We start from the raw sequence: 19,634 nt of genomic DNA, 5'->3' as shown, positions 1-19,634 counted from the left end.
TATTTTTAGTCTGGAGTTCGGCTTTAGGCGATTTCCTAACAAATACATTCAATTGGTGCTTCATTGTATAAGGTAAATTTATAATCACTCTATTTGATTTGTAATTTTGCTTTATGTGAATATCTAATATATGGACAGTCAATGCAGATGATTCATAATGGCCTTTTCTGTCAGATTATGTGTTATCTCCCTAGCTTAACTGGATTTTGGTATTTAGACTATAATTTACTCTTTACCATGCCCCTGCAGGTTGTGTCATTGCTTGCAACTGTTGTTGAACATTTAGTTACAGGTGAAACAATGCAAATGACAACAAATTCTGAGAAGCGTTGCAGGTACATAGTTTCAGCATACACTCCACGGGTGCATCTTTTCCTTTGCTTTGGTTTTTCAACGTAGTTGAATCTGGGGCTTAGATACATCTCCATGTAGCCTTGTTTTCATCCAAGAGTTATCTTTTTGTCATAGCTGAAATCATTTGATGTAATATACAGCATGGAGTATTACCTACAAAAGACATATTACAAGACAGCTTCATTGATTTCCAACAGCTGCAAGGCTATTGCTATCCTTGCAGGTCAAACTGCTGAAGTTTCAATGCTTGCTTATGACTATGGTCGAAATCTGGTTATTGCTATCCTTGCAGGTCAAACTGCTGAAGTTTCAATGCTTGCTTATGACTATGGTCGAAATCTGGTTTGTATCATATCTGATCTTTCCTAGTGACCTATTTTCTGTCAACTTTTTCTTGCTATTTGGCCATTAGTTGACTTTCTGCTTTTTGAGTAATTGTAGGGTTTAGCATTTCAGTTGATAGATGATGTTCTTGATTTCACTGGAACATCAGCTTCTCTTGGAAAAGGCTCATTGTCCGACATTCGCCATGTAATCTTCTCTTACCTATGTATTATCTTGTCATTATTTAAAGGGAACAGCTTTCATATATCTTGATCTTATAGAATTCTTTGCATGATAGGAAGTAAAAGTAAATTGAAAGGGAACAGCTTTCATATATCTTGATCTTATAGAATTCTTTGCATGATAGGAAGTAAAAGTAAATTGACTGAAACAGTATTGCGGCTGATCCTTATCATAATCATTAGTGTTATTCATCCTTATTATAATTCCATCTCTGTTATCTTCATGATCATTTTACTTTTTTTTATTAGCAAAATGGAATTTAATATGTAGATGAATCCGTGAATGGTTTGATCCATATCTTGCGGCCACCTGTAAGGAGGTCAACCTTCTAAGCTATGTTACCCGGGTACTTCATTATTGAAGCCGTACCCGTACCGGACACGTACCCGACACTTTCCCGTACCCAAACTTCATGGACACTTCTTGAATATATGCATGCATTTATTACAACATGTACTCAATTAGACGATATATGTGTTAATTTAAAACACTTGTCAAAGACTTCCTGGACGTAAAGCTTACACTTCACATCCGTCTATATATATATATATATATATATATAGTCGTGTCCTCGTACCCAACATTTTACAGTTTTGTCGTGTCCCGCACCCGTACCAGTACCCGTGCCCGTTTCCATGCAACTTAGCTTCTAAGTCTTGACACATATCTTGCAAATAAATTACAGGAAAAAGAAGGGCTTGTCTATGCACGACAGTAGGGCTGCACATTGATCATATGTAGACCTGACATTGTCATTTACTACCCACTTTAATTGATTGAATATAATTTTTTATATTAGTCTCAGACAACTGCTTATATTTAGGAACCATATAGATAAAATGAAGTATTGCAGTGATTTATTTAAAAGTGGTGGTGGAGAAGCATTCTGAATAAAACGAGCAAAGGTTTGTGGACCAATGATCTGATTAGATTTTTGAATTGAATATTTGAGTACTGGTATATCCTTTGTAGGATAGCAGGAAAAGACACCATGCACACAGAAACAAATCCATTCACAGTACATCCAATGAGAGAAAAAGAATAAAAAAGGAAAAAGAACAGCAAGATAAGTGAGTGGTGGCTAAAGCTGAAGGTATATGATACCACCATACTTTTAAGGATGGCATTATGGTCTCATCCATGTTGTAGCTCCACATGTAGTGACATGGACATGGCAAATTGGCACACGACTTCTCAAAATACACAGGACACATGTCTATTGTTTGTGTGACACCGCACATCTTCACGATAGAAGTGCCCATGCCACACATGTGGTAATGAATGGTTCATTTTGGAAAGGATCATTTTGTTTTACCTCAAATTATCACTGTTAGCATGTGCAAAATATTAGACGTGATGAGAAGTTAATATAGCAAAGGCTTAAGATTCTGACATGGGCACAACCGTTGTTTATTTCCGATTTGTAATTAAAATGGTGAATTTTTTTTCTTATTTCCCTTTAGCTCAAATTGAATGCAAGAATATTTCATTTATCTTCACAATTCTTCTAGTGCTCCACTGGATGCTGATATTTCCAGGCACTTCCTACTTGAAGGTATCATACATTTAACTGTTTCTGCCATGATTTATGTGACATATGGCACATAAGCAAGATATCCAGATTTCACGTCGTATACTTGCACAATTATAATGCTTGGTGTCGGTGAGCTTCTTGTGTAAAGGCTTTGTTTTTGTCGTTGTTGTTGTTCTGTTGTGGGTGTGCTTCTTGTATTCTGGAAGGAATAGAAAATTGAATATATAGTGTCTCTAGTCTCCACATTCTATTCATACCTTGCAGATATTATGTATCTGATACTGTACCCTTTTCTCTTTGATATCTGTATCATGAATATGATATACAATAAACAAATAGTATGTCTTTGTCAATTTACAAGTTATCTTATTGTAAAACTGATTATATTTGTACAGGGAATTGTGACAGCTCCGATATTATTTGCAATGGAAGAATTCCCTCAGCTTCGGGAACTTATTGACCGGAGTTTTAGTGAACCTGAAGATGTTGAAACTGTAAGTATCACTTGTTCACTTTTTAGTGAGTTATCTACCTGATTCCTCATATGCAGTGAGAATAGTAGGTTAAGTGTGATGCTGTGTGACTTAATTATAGAGGGGTGATTGATTATGTGTGTTTGAAGGACATGTTAGCTAATAGTTGCTCAACAACTTAAACAATAATTAAATGCTCCCGGATAATCATATACGTGATTAGCTTATTTCAAGTAGTGAAAGGTAATTATCTTGGCATCCGGTAGGTTGGAAACAATCTATGTGGAACCTTCCAAGCTACCACATCGTTGTATTCTAATAGAATACCAATCACTTTCCTCACAAGAAGTGAGGATGGATGCAGCATGACATGTCTGCTTGACACAGAATTGTAAGCTTTTGGTGAGTGGGAGTCAGGTGATGCTGCTGTATTGGGAATACTAGGATTCAGATTTGATATTCTGGGATGGGTTATATGCCATGTTGCATCCTCTAGTAATTTGGGAGGTGCATCCGCCTTTCAAGGATTGTTGGCTATGGAATGTGCCATGTACTGAGTCTGATGAGAGGCAAGGTTTTAAATGTTGAATATCGAGTAAATATCAGACAAGCAGAATCCATATCAGATTGTGGATATTGGGGTAATATCGGGGACATGTGGTAAATATCGAAGTGCTATATCAGAAGATTTGGAGATATAATAGGACACAATGATAATTTTCCCGTTAAATTTAAGTTGCCTCTTAAAGTATCAATTGCTTATCTTCCCCCTTGAACTGTGTACATATGCCCGATATGATAATTTTGTGAGTCTATAGGAAATTAACATATTAATGATGTCAACCATACATTTATCCTTTATAATGAGAATTTCTGCCATTTATTATAATTGAAGAACTTGGGATAAAACCAAATGAATTTACAAGCTAATAAGCATGGTATAAAATTAGGCTTAGGGACTGTTTAGATTTGTCCCTTGTGAAGGGAAGTTAGTTGAACATAGCATAAGTTAAGATAATGTAACATACAAAAATTGTTTGGGAATTTAGTAAAGAGAATTTAGTAAAGGGAATTGAGGGTAGCTTTTTTCACCTTGTTTGCGAAGTTTGATAAAGCGAAGGGAAGAGAATATATGCAAATTACATAAATAAACTTACACGTGTTATACTCTTCTTTTGATAGAAGGGTAAAATTGTCTTTGTGTACTTCTTTTGATAGAAGGGTAAAATTGTCTTTGTGTAATAGTTACCTTAAATTCCCCTTGGTTACACCTCGATTGGAGGGGGAGCAAACTCTTAGATTTTCTCACCTTAGTTACCTTAACTTTCTCACATTATCTATTACAAATGAGTTTCTAAACAAGGTTAATGAGTCTCCTACCTCCCATTAACCCCAATTCAAACTGGCCCTTAGTGAAGTTAAGAATGCTATGTGAAGGAATTTAAAAGTACGCTAACACGGGATCTATAACTATAGTTTGAGGTAAATTGATACTTTATGGGGGTCACTTGATACTTTTATGGAGAGTTGGCCATTTGTCCTATCTACATCAACATCCACCACAACAACCGAAATTACAAAGAAGATGAGTGATGGTGGATTTACCATAGAACAATCTTTTAATCAGTGTTATCAATCTGCAATGCGCATTGCGAAATGTGGGGTTGCAAAGTCTATATGAGCACATGCGCAAGGTGCAATGTGATGCACGTGCCCAAGTGAAGCGAGGTGCACACCGCACACATAATTTTTCAAGATTCATAATCAAGCATGAAAGAACACATTTATGCTTTTTCACATAAAAAATATGTTAAATAATATCTACTACCAAATCATAAAATAAGATCCTAATTCATAAAGCTAACACACTGGACATAGTAGCAAAGCTCATAATTTTCCAAATAAAATTTAAATCAAAACTTTTATTGAAGCAAAATAAAATAGTAGACGAGAATGAGCTAGAGTCGTCAATCGGGTTACTAAGATGACCAAATGGTTTTTTTTTTGGGGTATGAGTGATCGCATATAAAAACGCTAAAGAACAATAATTTTTGAGGCTGTCTGACATGTACACAATGTGAAGTTCCCTATCGCAGGGCGCTTACGCGGCGCACAAGGCACTGCCACTTAAAAAGCGAGGCGCTTCGCCACTGCCTCACATTCATTGTTGAAGATAGCGCCCAATAGTGCTGCAAACTGCATTAGCACCCACCACTGGGTATCGACGAAAGCGGTGGACGATAGCGCTCTGTGCGCTATTTGCTCATAATAGCGATGTTTATCGCGCGTAAGAGCATTTTTAATTATGGATTCTCAGTTTAATATTCAACTCAAATCCGACCGGTAATTAACTAAAACCCCCTCAGCTCTCTATCTCTTCCCACTTTGATTCGATCTCAAAAGACGAAGAAGAGAAAACACTAATCCCACGATTTTCGCCAACTCGGCGCCTCTTCTCCTCTCCCTGCTAACTTTATCGTTGGCGACCCTCATATCCCTCTCCGACTACCTCAACCTCTACCTTTCCTCTAACTACAACACCTCTAACCCCGAGACTCTCTACTATGATTGCCTTTGACCTCAACCCCTACCTCCCTCCCTAACTAATCCACTTCAATCCCAAAACCCCCCTCTGTCCGTCTCTCCTGCTGCCTTTTCTAGCTCGAAGCTCACAGTGTCCTCTTCCTCAGGATCTCTATAAATCATAAATATGCATTTATAGAAAATTTAAAGTTTTGTTTAATTTTCTTATTTTTTTTGAATATTTATACATATTTAAATTGGATCACTATTTGACTTTGCGCTTTTTGCCGTTATACCCCTAATGGTCTTCATGGTGTCTTGTCGCTATGCGACACTATCCGCTATCAATAAACTTGCTCACATCGCAGGGCGTATGAGGCACGTGCCTTTAATAACACTTTTTAATCAAAAAGCGTGAGATCATTTACATAGTCTATTTGTAAGAATGTTGAACATGACCTGTTTTACCATTTAATTTAGCAATGAGTTCATATTTTGTCGAATCCTATGAATGTGTCGCAAACAATTTTTTCGGAGGTTATGTTTCTCAGTTTCAATATTCTAAGAACTAGTCTTTTGCTAAGAGATAGGGCACATGATGAAAATTTGTTGGAGCCAATAAAGAACACATGCAAAGAGAAGGGTGTCTTCTTGACAAGTGATGGTTAGTCTGACTCGCAAAGAAGGCTTATCATTGATGTTATTGTGCTGATCGAAGGTGGATCGATGTATTTAAATGCCATCAATATGGAGAGAAATACTAAGAACGCGGAGCATATTGCAGACATTCTTATTAAAGCTATTGAAGAGGTTGGTCCTCAAAATATAGTGTAAGCTATAAACAAATAATGCATCGGTTTGTAAGTTCGGAGGGGCATCGTAGAGACATGATATCCTCACCTTTTTTGGACTTGTGTAGTTCGTACGCTAGATCTTGCACTTAAACAGATCTGTGCGACAAAGGACTTCAAAAGAAATGGAGTAGTGTATGATGAATATGGTTAGATTAGTGAAATAATTGGAACTGTGGTGATGATACGAAAGTTTATCATGAACCAATTATCTGAGGCCGACAATGTTCAATGATCATGTGATGTGAGATTGAAGATGCTTGCTAATGCTGAAAGTTGTTTTGCTTTGGTAGTGTTTATGTTACTACAATTTAAAGTAATAAAGTGTGGTCTTATCGAGTTGATGGTTAGTGAGAGTTGGATTTATATAAAGATGATGTTGGCAAGTCACAATTTGTGAAGCAAAAGCTTTTGGATGATGTTTGGTGAGATAAGATAAGAGATACATTATCTCCTTTATGGAGCACATATATCATATGCTTCAATCTATCGACACCGACAAACCTAACATCTACTTAGTTTATGACATGTGAGATTTAATGATTGAGAAGGTGAAGAGCTTAATTTGGAGAAAAGAAGGTGAAATGGAGGAAGAAGAATCATCATTTTGTAATATTGTGCATTCCATTCTAGTTGATTGGTTGAATAAGAGCAACACATCGTTACATTATTTTGCTCGCTCACTAAACCCAAAGTGAGTTTTAAGCTATGTTGCCTAGATACGGGTGCGGGTACAGATACGGGATACGACAAATTTGTTAAAAGTAGGGTATAGGGACACAGCTATATATATATATAAAATAATTAACTTTAGATCAGTATTGAATTAAATACATATTACATTTGCAAATATACCCTAAAATATGACAAACATCCCTCAAAATATTACAATATATTGTTTAAAGTTGCAAATATACCTCCAAAAGTTAGTTCTATATCTCAAAAACTTACAACTAACTAGCATATTCTAAAAATTAAAACTATATTCCTTGCATAAGATATAGAAAACTATTTTTATTTTAATTAAAAATTTTGAACTAATATTATTACTTATATAAACCCAAACCCAAACCCCCCTCCTATATAAAACCTAAACCAAAACCCCTCCCCGTATAAAAAACAAACGGGCGATAAAAAGAACCCAAACCCGAACCCAAACCCCTCCCTATATAAAACCTCAACCTCCCCCCTCTAGGGTTTCCGCCGTCTCCGTCTTCGTCGCCGCCTCCTATTTCTCCTCACCAATCTCTAGGTTTCCGTCATCGTCGTCGTCAAGGAACACGATTCGTCGTCGAGACGCTGAAATTGCTTCATCGAGGCTCCTGATTTTGTCGTCGAGGAGCAGGATTCGTCGTCGAGGAGCAGGATTCATCGCTTCTGTTGATGGGGTTGTCGCTTCAGTCGATGGGTTCGAAGGTAGTGAAGGTAGAATCGCTTCAGAGCACTGGGTATTTCAAGGTGGTGAAGGCAAAATTTTAGGTTCGTTTTTTTTTCTCCCTCGCGAGTGAAGTAGCCGTGTCCCTACCGTTTAGGTGCGGATCCGCACCCAATACGTACCCGACACGGGTACGGGACCAAAAATCCCGTGTCGGGGTAACATAGGTTTTAAGTATTCATTCAACTTTTAATTTTAACATTTAATTTTAACGTTACATTATTTTAGAGTTCATATTTGGCACGTTCAAGTGAGTTTTCATATTTTCTATGAATTATAGTGCAGAATGGCTCACTGAAGATCCAAATTGAGTTGCACCATAAGAAATCTAAAATCTCCAATGAAAGATCATAATGTTTGAAGAGACATTTTTCTAATTCAAGTGGTGGATGCCTGATATGGAATTTACTAAAATTTTCATGAGATTGGTTGCATTTTTGGATCATCACTTTTTGTATGATATGGGGCTGATATATCCAAAATCATGGTTAATTATTCATGGGGCTTCTACTCCAACACTGCAAATATTGACACTAAAATTGTTTGGGCATCCATGTCATTCATTTTGTTGTTGTGAGAGAAATTGAAGTACTTATGAATTTTATCCATTCCATAACAAAGAATAAAATGTCCAAAACAAGCGAAAGATTTTGATATATGTTCATACAGATCTTTGCCTTCTCTCAATATGCCCCGAGTATTCTGGAGGAGAAATAAATGTGTGATATATGTAAAGATGAATTTGAAATTTTAAAGGACCAACCCAATAAAACCATACTTTATTTCTATCAAGCATTGTAATATAATAACTATCGAAGCAAAATAAGTTTCGGCATTAACAAACATCCTCAATCTCACATGATTATTGAATATTGCCAATCTCATGGAGTTCACTACAATTTTTTTTATCACCACCCCATCTCTGGTAATTTTATTAATCCAATTGCATTTATGACATACTATTCCATTTCTTTCGGTATCCTTTGCCGCACAAATATTAAGCGTAAGATTGATGCTCCCTGAGGACTTACAAACAAGTGCATTATCGGTTATAACTTGCATCGCATTTTGTGGATCAATCTCTTTAATAGTTTTAATGAGAATGCTTTTAATACATTCCACGCTCTTATTATTCCCCTCATTGATGTCATTTAAAAATATTAGTCCACCGCATTTTGAGGACTTACAAATTGGTGCATTATCAGTTATAATTTGCACCTTATTTTGAGGATCAACCTCTTTAATAGGTTTAATGAGAATGCTTTTAATACATTCCACGTTCTTAGAATTCCCCTCCAAATTTGATGACATTGAAAAACATTGTTCCACCTTCGGTCACCACAATAACATTAATGATAGGTCTTTTTTGTGAATTGGACCAGCGATCCTTTGCAATGGAGACACCCTTCTCTTTCCATTGGCTCCAACAAGTTTTCGATGTGTGACATCGGTCCTTCAGTTAGCACCAATAACATTAATGATAGGTTTTTTGTGAGTCGGACCAACCATCCTTTGCAATGGAGACATCCATCTTTTCCATGTGTTCTTTATTGGCTCCAACAAGTTTTCGATGTGTGCGTTATCTCTTTGCAAGAGATTATTTCTAGAAAATTGAAATCGGGAGGAAAATAACCTCTAGGCACATTGTTTATGATATATTTACAGGGTTTGAAATATATATTCCTTGCTAAATTAAATAGTAAATTGATCATGTAAAATGCTATTACTAGAGTATGTAGATGATCTCGAGCTCCACGATAAAAGATTTTTCTATAGTAAATCCACACTTCTCTTCTTCATAATTTTGGTGGTTGTGGTTGTTCATGTAGATAATGAAGCATGTTTCGCCTTCTTATTCTTCATTCTAAGCTTTGCTGGATCTGACACTCTTCGTCTCATCTAGATTTCCTTTTTCACAGTCTTGCAAACCTTAATCCCAAATAACGGGAACCTCTAAAGATGACCCTTCAACCTCAAATGCAAACTCTCTTAATTTCATGACAATAGTTACATTGTCATAACCAACTCTCTCACCTCTCGGATTCAAGCGTTGCAACTTATCTCCAAAGAGGAGCAAGTTGGTACTCACTTTGAAAATCTCTATTCATGTCCATTTAATCTCCTACAATTATTAATTACTAAATAATCATATATAGTAAAGTAAACTTAAAAAATATAAAATTGAGCAACCTTAAAGAGAGAACATAGAGAGAATTTCAAAGGCTGCAACAACCTAAATCAAATAAACAAATGAGGAATCGCGTAAAATCACAACTTAAATAAAAATAAACAAAACACTTAAAATCACAACTCAAATGAAAATCATGATCGAACTAAAGAAAAAAATAAAATTGATAAATACAATCAATAAACTATCCCAAGAATGATGATTTAGATACTATATGTCCACAATCCAAACTCTATTACAAATTAGGTGTCATATTTGAAAATCCTAAAAGTTAAAAAATTTATAAGTAGTCACTATTTTTCTAGAGTTGTCTTCTCAAATACTTTTTAGTCGTTGCTGAACTCGGACGAAGCCCTATCGAAGGTTTATTGTCAACACCAAGCAACTTGAATTTTTCAATTCAAGAATCACATAATATGCAAATACACTTAAGTTTTGGGTTAGTGGATGTGATATAATCGATTTTTTCCTTGGGCACCTATATCCGATAAGTATTTGCAGTGAGTTTGTACCCGATATAGGTCGGACAAGGATTTGAGTCCCAAATGATGGAGTCGGGGTGACCTAGCAGTCGTCCGACATTTATCTTAGTTCATGACACTAGGACGAGATAATTTCTAAAATGGAAAAGTGAGAGGTTTACATTCAATAGGATTTAAACTAGTAGACACATTGATGCTCAAGTCATACTTCGAGGAGCTTATTTCACAAATTAGGATAGAAGTAAAATATTCATTACGGATTAGGATAAAAGTAAATCATTCATTTTGAAGATAAAGAGTGTGGAAGGATATTACCTATAAAATCAAAGGGTGATGAAATGGAAAACTGATTCAACAAAACATTTTGTGATTCTAAAATTTGATAGGGTGTTATGAAATTTTCAAAGTTTATGAAGGATATTTTGGGACATGACAAAGTTGAGAGTGGTCTAGAGGGGGAAAAGTTCACAAACTAAATCGCGAAACCCTTAGGCCCAGTTTGGCAACAGGTTAAGAGAAGCGTTAAGGGGTTTAACCCCTCTTTAACCATTCAAATGGGTTAGTTTGGTCAAAAGGTTAGCAAGCAAATGTACAAGGATTAAAGTTAGTTAATCCCTCATTTAGAGGTGTTAAGAAATCCACCTAAAGAAGAGAGTTAAGAGTTACTCTCTTTGAAAATAAGAAACGAAACTTAAAAAGAAATATACTTTAGGATATTTATGGCAACTAAGCTCCTTAACTCTTCTTTATTTGCCAAACGCTAAAAAAACTTTACTCTTCATCTTGACTATCAAATCCAAACATAATTAAATTATTTTTAACCTTTCATGAAGGGTTAATTAAGTTAATCCTCCTTAACCAATCTCCCTTAATCCTTACTAAATGGCTCCCTAAAGTTTATTGATTTTGTGTAATTAACCCCTTTTCTCATCTCTAGATCTTCTCTTCTTCGTTTGTTCTATCTATACTACACATGGAAAACAAGGGAGAAAACTCTGCACTTTGAACTTATTATGGGATTGTAGATGTGCTTAAATTGATGCTTATTAGTATGAAATGTGAATTGATTTGGATTTCAAGTGTTACATGAAACCCTAAATTCGTAATGAATTCAAATAGAGTCATATCGGATGTTGGATGTCACTAGTTTAATGATGAGCAGAGCATGGTACTACTAACCCCCTTTTTCGAGGTTGATTTGAAGAAAAATCATTGTGTCTATAGGGTTTTCTTTATTGAAATCTCTTATTTTGAGCCATTGAGTATATCTGGAATAGAAAAGCTTCCAAATTAAGGGCATTGTGGCTTAATACATGTTCTAAAGTTGATAATTACACTAATTTTGATAATAATGGTATTTTAGCTAATTGTACCTAAATATAGTGATTACACTTAAGATTATATAGTACATTGATTTAAGATTTATATGGAATCATGTATGAACATTCTTATTCTTCCCTATACAATTTTCTATACATATCTCAATGTAGGAGTTTGCACAAGCAAGACTTAACTCCAATGTTTTTGGCGTCTCCAAAATAAAACTAGTTTTTTCCTTAGCTAGGCCAAAATTGGTCCATATAGTAGCTAGGCCAAAATTGGTCTATATAGGAGTTGGTTCACAAAAGAACTAGTTTGAGTGTTAGAATTTGAACTAGAAAAACTAGTTCAACTTGGGTCCAGTTTCTGCTAAACTAAAAATAATGTTTTGAAGCATGGTTGTATCAACCGAAATAAGTTTTGTGGAGTTGTCTGACACACCCTTAAATCACAAAGAATAAAAATTACATATGCATCATCACTATTGTAAATAGCGGTGCATAGCTTCGCTATAGCGGTTTTCATAGTGTTAGCGCTGGCTATCATTATGCTATCATCGAAAGTGATAGCAAATAGTGGCCGAAACTACTATTTGTTCGTGATTGCGCATCATAGCAGGTTTTACAGTTAAAAGTGCTAAAACTCACTTTTATTTGGTGGATAACTTTTATATTCTACCTTACCTATACCCAAACCCAACCCGTTTTATCATTAAAACCCTATCAGATGTCTTCTCTCTTTGCGTGTGTCCTGTCTTTGATTTACAGCCATAAAAGAGAAAAAATCTTAGCCGTCGGTTCTCACCCTTTCTCCCCAGTGCTTCCTTCCCATCTTTGGTGCTCCCACCACCACCTCCACCTCCGTTATCTTCCACGCTTTTTCTCTTTATAGTACTTTGTTATTATACAATTGTTACACATCTATTTCATGCATAAGATCCCTATAAATCATCAAATATGCATTTGTAGAAGTTTTAAATTTTTTATAATTTTTCTTATTGTTTAGAATATTTAAATATATTTAAAATTGATCGCTATTTAACTATGCGTTATTTGCTGCTATTTAATCACTGTAGGCGCAAATAGCCTTAGCGGTATCTCAGCGCTACATGATGCTATCCGCTATCAATAACCTTCGTTAGCATATTATCATAGTGTCATAATGTCAAATATTATCATAGTGTCATAATGTCAACAGTTGTCCTAAAGAGCTCTTGGATAGTTAGGACTCAGCTCGATATAACTGTCATCCAATCATCATAGAATCACAGGATAATATTTTTGTTTTTATTTTGATGAATGTATTTTTTATCCATCTTTTCTTTTTCTTTTTTCAATTGAGTTACAATCGGTTCCTACTGACCAAGGTAGAAGAGCATTTAAGTGGTGCATCCTAAATAAAAGTACGTTCACATGCTCTCCATTGATTTGTTCATGTGATATCCTCATTAGTCTTTAAAGTAGCTCTCTCTTTATGGAACAATGTGAATAATTCAAATTCAGGTGACCCATGCGAAAGAAAAGCAGAACATTTAGCGGACCAGGTGACCCATGCAATGAAGACACCCTTATCTTTCTATGTGTTCTTTATTGGCTTCGACAAGTTTTCGATTTGTGCATTATCTCTTTGCAAGAAATACTTTTAGAAGATTGAAATTGTGAGTAAAATAACCTCCGGGAACATTGTTTGTGGCATACTTATAACAATTGAAATATAGATTCCTTGATAAATTAAATGGTAAATTGGTCATGTTAAAACGTTATTGCAATCAGGCTATGTAGATGATCTCGAGCTCCACAACATAAGATTGTTTTTGGTAGTAGATGCACAATCACTTCTTCTCTTCTTTGTAATTTCGGGTGTTCTGACTGTTGTCGCTGATGTTGATAATGAAACATCTTTCTCCTTATTCTTCATTGTAAGCAAAGCTTTGCTTGATCCGAGACTCTTCGTCTCATCAATATTTCCCTTTTCACGGTCTTGCGAACCTTATTCCCAAATAATGAGAACCTCAAAAGATGACCCTTCACCCTCGAATCTTAAGATGTTATAACAACTGTTACATGGTCATAACCAATTCCTTCACCTCGTGAGGGTTTTTCGAGCATTTAAACATATCCTCAAAGAGGAGCAAGTTGATCTTCCTCACTTTGAAAATCTCTATCCATGTCTATTTAATTTCCTACAATTATTAATTACTAAATAGTCATCTATAGGAAAATTTTAAAAATAATAAAATTGAGCAACCTTGAAGCGAGAACAGAGAGAGAATTTTAAAGGCTACAATATCTAAATCAAATAAACAACTAAGGAATCAAGTAACATCACAACTTAAATAAAAATAAACAAACACTTAATATCACAACTTAAATGGAAACCCAATAAAATCACAGATTTTCTCGATCAAACTGATAAAAAAGCACAGTCAATAAACTGTTCCAAAAATGATGATTTGGATACTAGATGCCGAAAATCCAAACGCTATTACATATTAGTGATTTTTTTGAACTCCTGAAAATTAGTAGTGTAGTTGTCTTCTCAAACACTTCGCCAGCGCTCACTGAATTCAGACGAAGCCCTGTCAAGGGTTTTTTCTAAGCACTGAGAAGCTAGGGTTTTATGGTGGGTTTTTGAACCCAATATGCAAGTTCACTTAAATTTTGGGTTAGTGGATATAAGATTAAGGATTTTTTTTCTTTGGAAACCTGTATCCACCACGTGTCAGCAATGAATTTGTACCCAGTACGTGTCGGACACGATTCGAGCCCGAAATGGCAAAGTTGGGTAAACCTGGCTATACATTTATCTTTTTTCATGACAGTAGGACGAGATAATTTCTAAAATGGAAAAGTGAGGGAGTTTTACATCCTATAAAGTTTAAACTAGTAGGCTAAGTGATGCTCAAGACATACTTTGAGGTGTTTATTTCACCAATTAGGATAAGAATAAAACATTCATTATGGATTAGGATAAAAGTAAAAATTCATTATGAATTAGGGTGAAAGTAGAAGATTCATGATGAAGATAAGAGTATTGAAGTATATTATGGGTGATGAAATGGAAAAATACTTCAGCAACATTATGTGAACCTTCATAATTTTCTCACCCATCTATTTGTATTTGGCAAATAACTAAAATGTCATCGAGAGAAGAAAACCCCAACTATAGTCATGTACAAGCAACCCCGCCTCACACCAAATTCAGTTTTTTATTTCTCAATGAGTTTTAGTTATTTGCTAATTGCAGCTAGGGGAGTCTGGTAAGAAAAATTAAAGTTATCAAAGGTAACTAATGAGGACATATTGTCAAATCTTATGCCGCTTTTTACTACTTTTAACAGTTCATTCTCATGCATTCCTACATGCCGAATATCCTAGTAGTAACAATGAAATGCCATTTCTATTGAATGGTTATATTATTCAGAATTACTCTATGAACAGTGTTTTATATTTGTTTATACAAACTGGAGGAAAACTATTTTTATCATTTTATTCTTAACAAATTACAGGCCCTCATCTACCTTGGAAGGAGTCAGGGCATCCAGAAGACAAAAGAGTTGGCTCAAGAACATGTGAACCTTGCGGTGAATGCAATTGAAGCTCTTCCGGAAACGATTAGTGAAAATGCTCGTATTTCAAGACGAGCTCTAGTGGATCTCACGAAAAGGGTCATTACAAGAACTAAATGATCTTTTGTTTATCATAAGCATAAATTTTTTGGCCAAGTTGCCTTGAGATTCAATTATTGTCACCTTTTTTTGCACCTAAGTTCCTGTAGAACTGTGGTTCATATGGCCACATGGAAATTTCTACTTATTCTTTTCTGTCCATGGATCTTGGCTCCAAAGGCTTCAACTTGGAACGCTACTTGTTCGTGAGTCAGGTTTCAGATGTAAAAAAGCATGGGAGACTGTAAGTGTTGCCTTGTATCATCTTAGTGCTCAAATGTGCCTTGGATAATATTCTTGTATCATATTCAGAAGATAGGTCCATATGTCAATGCACTTGATTCAGATTTATAGAATGAATGGTATGAGAAAGAATGACAAACTCTATTTCTCGTATCGCTGCAGTCTTGATTTTTGCTTTCTTACACTGAGTATCTTTTTTTTCCTTTCTTTTTTTTTATTTTGCGTTTTCCTTGTGCACGGTGTTGTTGGACGGTGTTTTTTTTTTTGGCCTTTTTCCTTGTGCGTGGTGTTGTTGGACGCTGTCTGCCTTGATGAAATCTTATTCATACATTTGAGATTTTTGGTGACTCCAGAGAATTTTTGGAGGGTTCTTCAGCACGTTGTTGCTTCATTTAGAAGATCTTGGATTGTTGTCAAACTGAAGTGTAGCAAATATTGCGACAACAAATGTCGAATGCAATATTTTAATGCAATATTTACTGTACGAAGTTAACTTTAAATCCATTGTTTTGATGTATGCAATATTGTGGATAATTTATTTCGTTTGCTAATCCAGTGTTTTGGAAATTTGATTTGTGCACAAAGTATATGATTTACAAAGCATTAACCAGAGGTTTTTTCTTTACATTAGAAGGGACAGTTGTTATTGGCAGAATTTTTTGAAATAAATCATTTCACAAAAATATTTATCAATTTTGACCTAATCTTAAACTTTTTATTGAAATCGATCGAGTTTTAATCACGTCAGCATTGTGCCTTGAAACTAGGTATATTATCGAAAAAAGAAAAGCCTTTACAAAGTATACAAAATTGAAAGTGTTATCTTTGGTAATTTATTAATATTTTTTTGTATGATTTAGGGAATAGAAATGGGCTTTTTTGAAAAATTGTATGTAATTGAGAAATAAAAAGTTAGGGGAAATGGTGTAAAAGTTAGGTTAGGTAATGGGTAGAAGTTTTGTTTTATATGTTATTTACATCTTGGTTGATTTTGAATATTTTTTACTTCTCAAAGACATCGATGAGCGATCTAGTGTTTATTGTTTTGTTCGTATAATGGGAAAATTACCTATGATTATAATTATATCACCATACATGAATGAGGGATGAGAAAACCGTTCATGATTAGAAAATCATGCGCTTTTAACCGATTGATTAATGAATTATACCAACTTACATTGATTAATCCTAGTAAGCATCAACTCAACGTGTTTTGCAATTGGCTCGTGATAGAGAGTAGAATCACCGCTGTTCAAATCTCAAGCGACAATGATGTGAAGGTCATGCTTCAAGTGCTTAAGAAGAAGCAGCTGGCGGAATTGTTTCTTGGGAAGGAATTTGGGCTAAATATTGAATTACGATAGGATGTACTCACGCATGTTGAAACTTGAAGTTGATTCTAGCGGCTTTATATCTCCTCAACGAGATATGTATTGAACCCAATTACAATACTTGAGCGGGCTTTCACTTAGAGGGAGATCAAGTACCTTCAATGACGACATTTTTCATTAAGAAATGAGGCTTTCCGTCGGAGTGGTGATAGAAGAGGAGGATGTGAGTGACGACTCCGCAAATAATGAACAAGAATGCAACTTACAAATTTATAGCTTTGAATGTGTGATAAGAGAAGATTTGAATGACATAGACCCCTGATGGCTTAACCAATCTTATTCTAACAATAATTACGTTGTGTTCGAGAATCCCCTACTGACAAGTTTCAAGGAGATGAATGGATTGATGCTTCTACAATGAAAAATGTCCCTATTGGTCCAATTCCAAAATGATGACACACAAGGTGATTACTTCACATTCAAAAATGGTGATTTATTTAAGAGCAAGGAGAAGTTGGTTCATGCCCTTTATTTATGATCCATCAAGAAAAATGTAAAGTTCATGCAGACGAAAAGCAATGGATGAAGCTACAACGTAGTTTATTTTTGTTATGATCAACAAGATAGGATTCCTCTTCATGATGGAAATATCTATTGTCTTTGGAAGCTTAATTCACAGGCTGAGATAAGAATTAATGGGCAATTTAAAATAATCGGATGTTATAGAGTTCACACATGCAACAATTCTCATTTAGAATCGAATCATAGACATGCATCCGCCTCTTTCATATATTGATTGATTATGCAGAAAATAAGGGAGGATCGTGTTCTAACTCCAAAGTGATACAATTCATAATGAGACCAAATTGAAAGTATTACACATCAAGTGTTGAAATCCTCGAAGGAATGCAATGATAGAAATATTCAGAGATCGAGATAAGTCTTATGGGATACTACCACATTATCTTGAAACAATCAAGAAAAAAAATCTCTAGACAGTGTACCACATTACATCAGTGCTGGTGGACGGCTAAGATTGTCGATTCATGGGGGTATTTTGGGCATTTAGTCCTTCAATTGAGGGATTCAAATTTCATTGTCCTATTTTAGCATCGACGGTACACATAGATATGGTAAATATAATGACATATTTGTAGGCAACAAAAATTTCCTTTGATCAAGGAGGTCAAACTTCGCCTGATTGACCCCGCATGCCCATGTTTTGAGCTCGTCTGATTGCTTGACTCGCCCGTATGAGTCAAGCTCGCTTGATTGCTTGACTCGCCCGCACAAGTCAAGCCCGCCTGATTGCTTGACTCGCCCGCACGAGTCAAGGCTGTTTGGTCGACTCGCCCGCACGAGTCGAGCTTGCCTGAAAGCTACGCTCGCCCGCACGAGCCAAGCTCGCCTATAGGAAGTTCGCCCGCACGAACTAAGTTTTCCAATAGGATTCAGCTCACACACTTAAGGGGTCTATCAGCCAACCCCGCCTGTTCGCCAAGCTCTCCTGAGCATTCAGACAACACTTGAGCTCGCCTACAAGCCCGCCAGGCTCGCCTGAGCGGTGTAAGAAGTTGCTTGCTTGTGTGAGTGGGTAAACTGACGTCCCACATCCTGGGTAATGGAGCCTAGCTTTCATCACCTGTTAGTGGTCACATCCCACAGCTATAGGTGAGGGTATGGTGCTCCTCACCTGTGAGCGGTCACATCCCACATGTCAAGGGATTGACCATGCCCCCCTCCTTGCCTATTTATAAGCCACCTTTGGCAACATGAAGGGGGCTTAGAATTTGGATAGCTTGGAAGTTTGGCATTCTAAGAATTGGTCGTAACATCTTGAGAGCTTGCCTGGATATTCTTGATTAGAAGCTTGGATTGTTAAAGTAGACTCAATCTGAACTCTCAGATTTAAGACTCTTGGCTCTTTGCAAACTCTTGCATTTAACCTTCTCTAAGCATTCGACCTTGATACTCATCAAGCTCGTGCAATCGAATTCAATCACAAGAGCTTCTACTATATACTGAAGTTCAATCGCAATTTCGATCAGTTCGTCTAAGGGAAGCAAACTCGACATGAGCATTGAGGAAGGCGTCCTATCGCTATCGAGAAACCCACGTTAAACAAGAAGAGCATTCTCTTCGTTTATGTTGTAATTTTTTATTTTATTTCGATTTGTAACACACAATTCAATTAATACAAATCATCTCCTTTGAGAATCAAATTTTGCGCCCTACAGAAGATGGTGACCACAGTGGGAGAAACTATTTCTTCATCTGAAATGGTGGTAGCGTAATTCGACAAAATCACGGAGGGGACAGCTATCGAGTCCCTTATGATTGAATTCGACCAAGCTAAGTACAAAGAGTACTTATCTTCATCCTCCTCTAGTGGTAATGCATTTCGCAAGCGCCACAGAATAGTGTGTGTGGCCCAGCCCCAAGTGGCTGAGGCAACCACGCATGATTGCTCTACCCGAGCTATGGCAGGGGGTTCTATCTCTCCCAAGCCAATCAAGGACGAGCCAAAGGCCAAGAAGACCAGTCAAGGGACTGCTCGTTGGGTTGTCAAACAATCCACGCATTCCCCTATGCAGAAGGAGACGACGATTCATGTCGACGCATACCACACCTTCACCGTCGACATGAACACTCCTCTTTCTAGAAGA

The 19,634-nt window shown here is 36.1% G+C and overlaps 1 protein-coding gene across 15 annotated transcripts in view; it reads left to right on the top strand.

Moving 5' to 3' along the window:
• The window catches only part of LOC109851452 (solanesyl-diphosphate synthase 1, mitochondrial-like), a 31,763-nt gene extending 15,965 nt beyond the window's left edge, over window positions 1-15,798 (top strand). For 14 of the 15 annotated variants that reach the window (XM_020421668.1, XM_020421663.1, XM_020421619.1 and 11 more), the window contains 5 exons: window positions 250-335; window positions 495-627; window positions 796-885; window positions 2,851-2,949; window positions 15,236-15,798. In XM_020421668.1, the coding sequence (XP_020277257.1) occupies window positions 250-335; window positions 495-627; window positions 796-885; window positions 2,851-2,949; window positions 15,236-15,415 (588 nt within the window). In that variant the 3' untranslated portion in view covers window positions 15,416-15,798. The other variant, XM_020421679.1, reaches the window with a different exon arrangement.

The sequence above is a fragment of the Asparagus officinalis genome, chromosome 1 (genome assembly GCF_001876935.1).
Source record: "Asparagus officinalis chromosome 1, Aspof.V1, whole genome shotgun sequence".
NCBI classification, from domain to species: Eukaryota; Viridiplantae; Streptophyta; class Magnoliopsida; order Asparagales; family Asparagaceae; genus Asparagus; species Asparagus officinalis.
The sequence above is the reverse complement of the archived record's forward strand: the minus strand, read 5'-3'. Positions and strand labels throughout refer to the sequence as shown.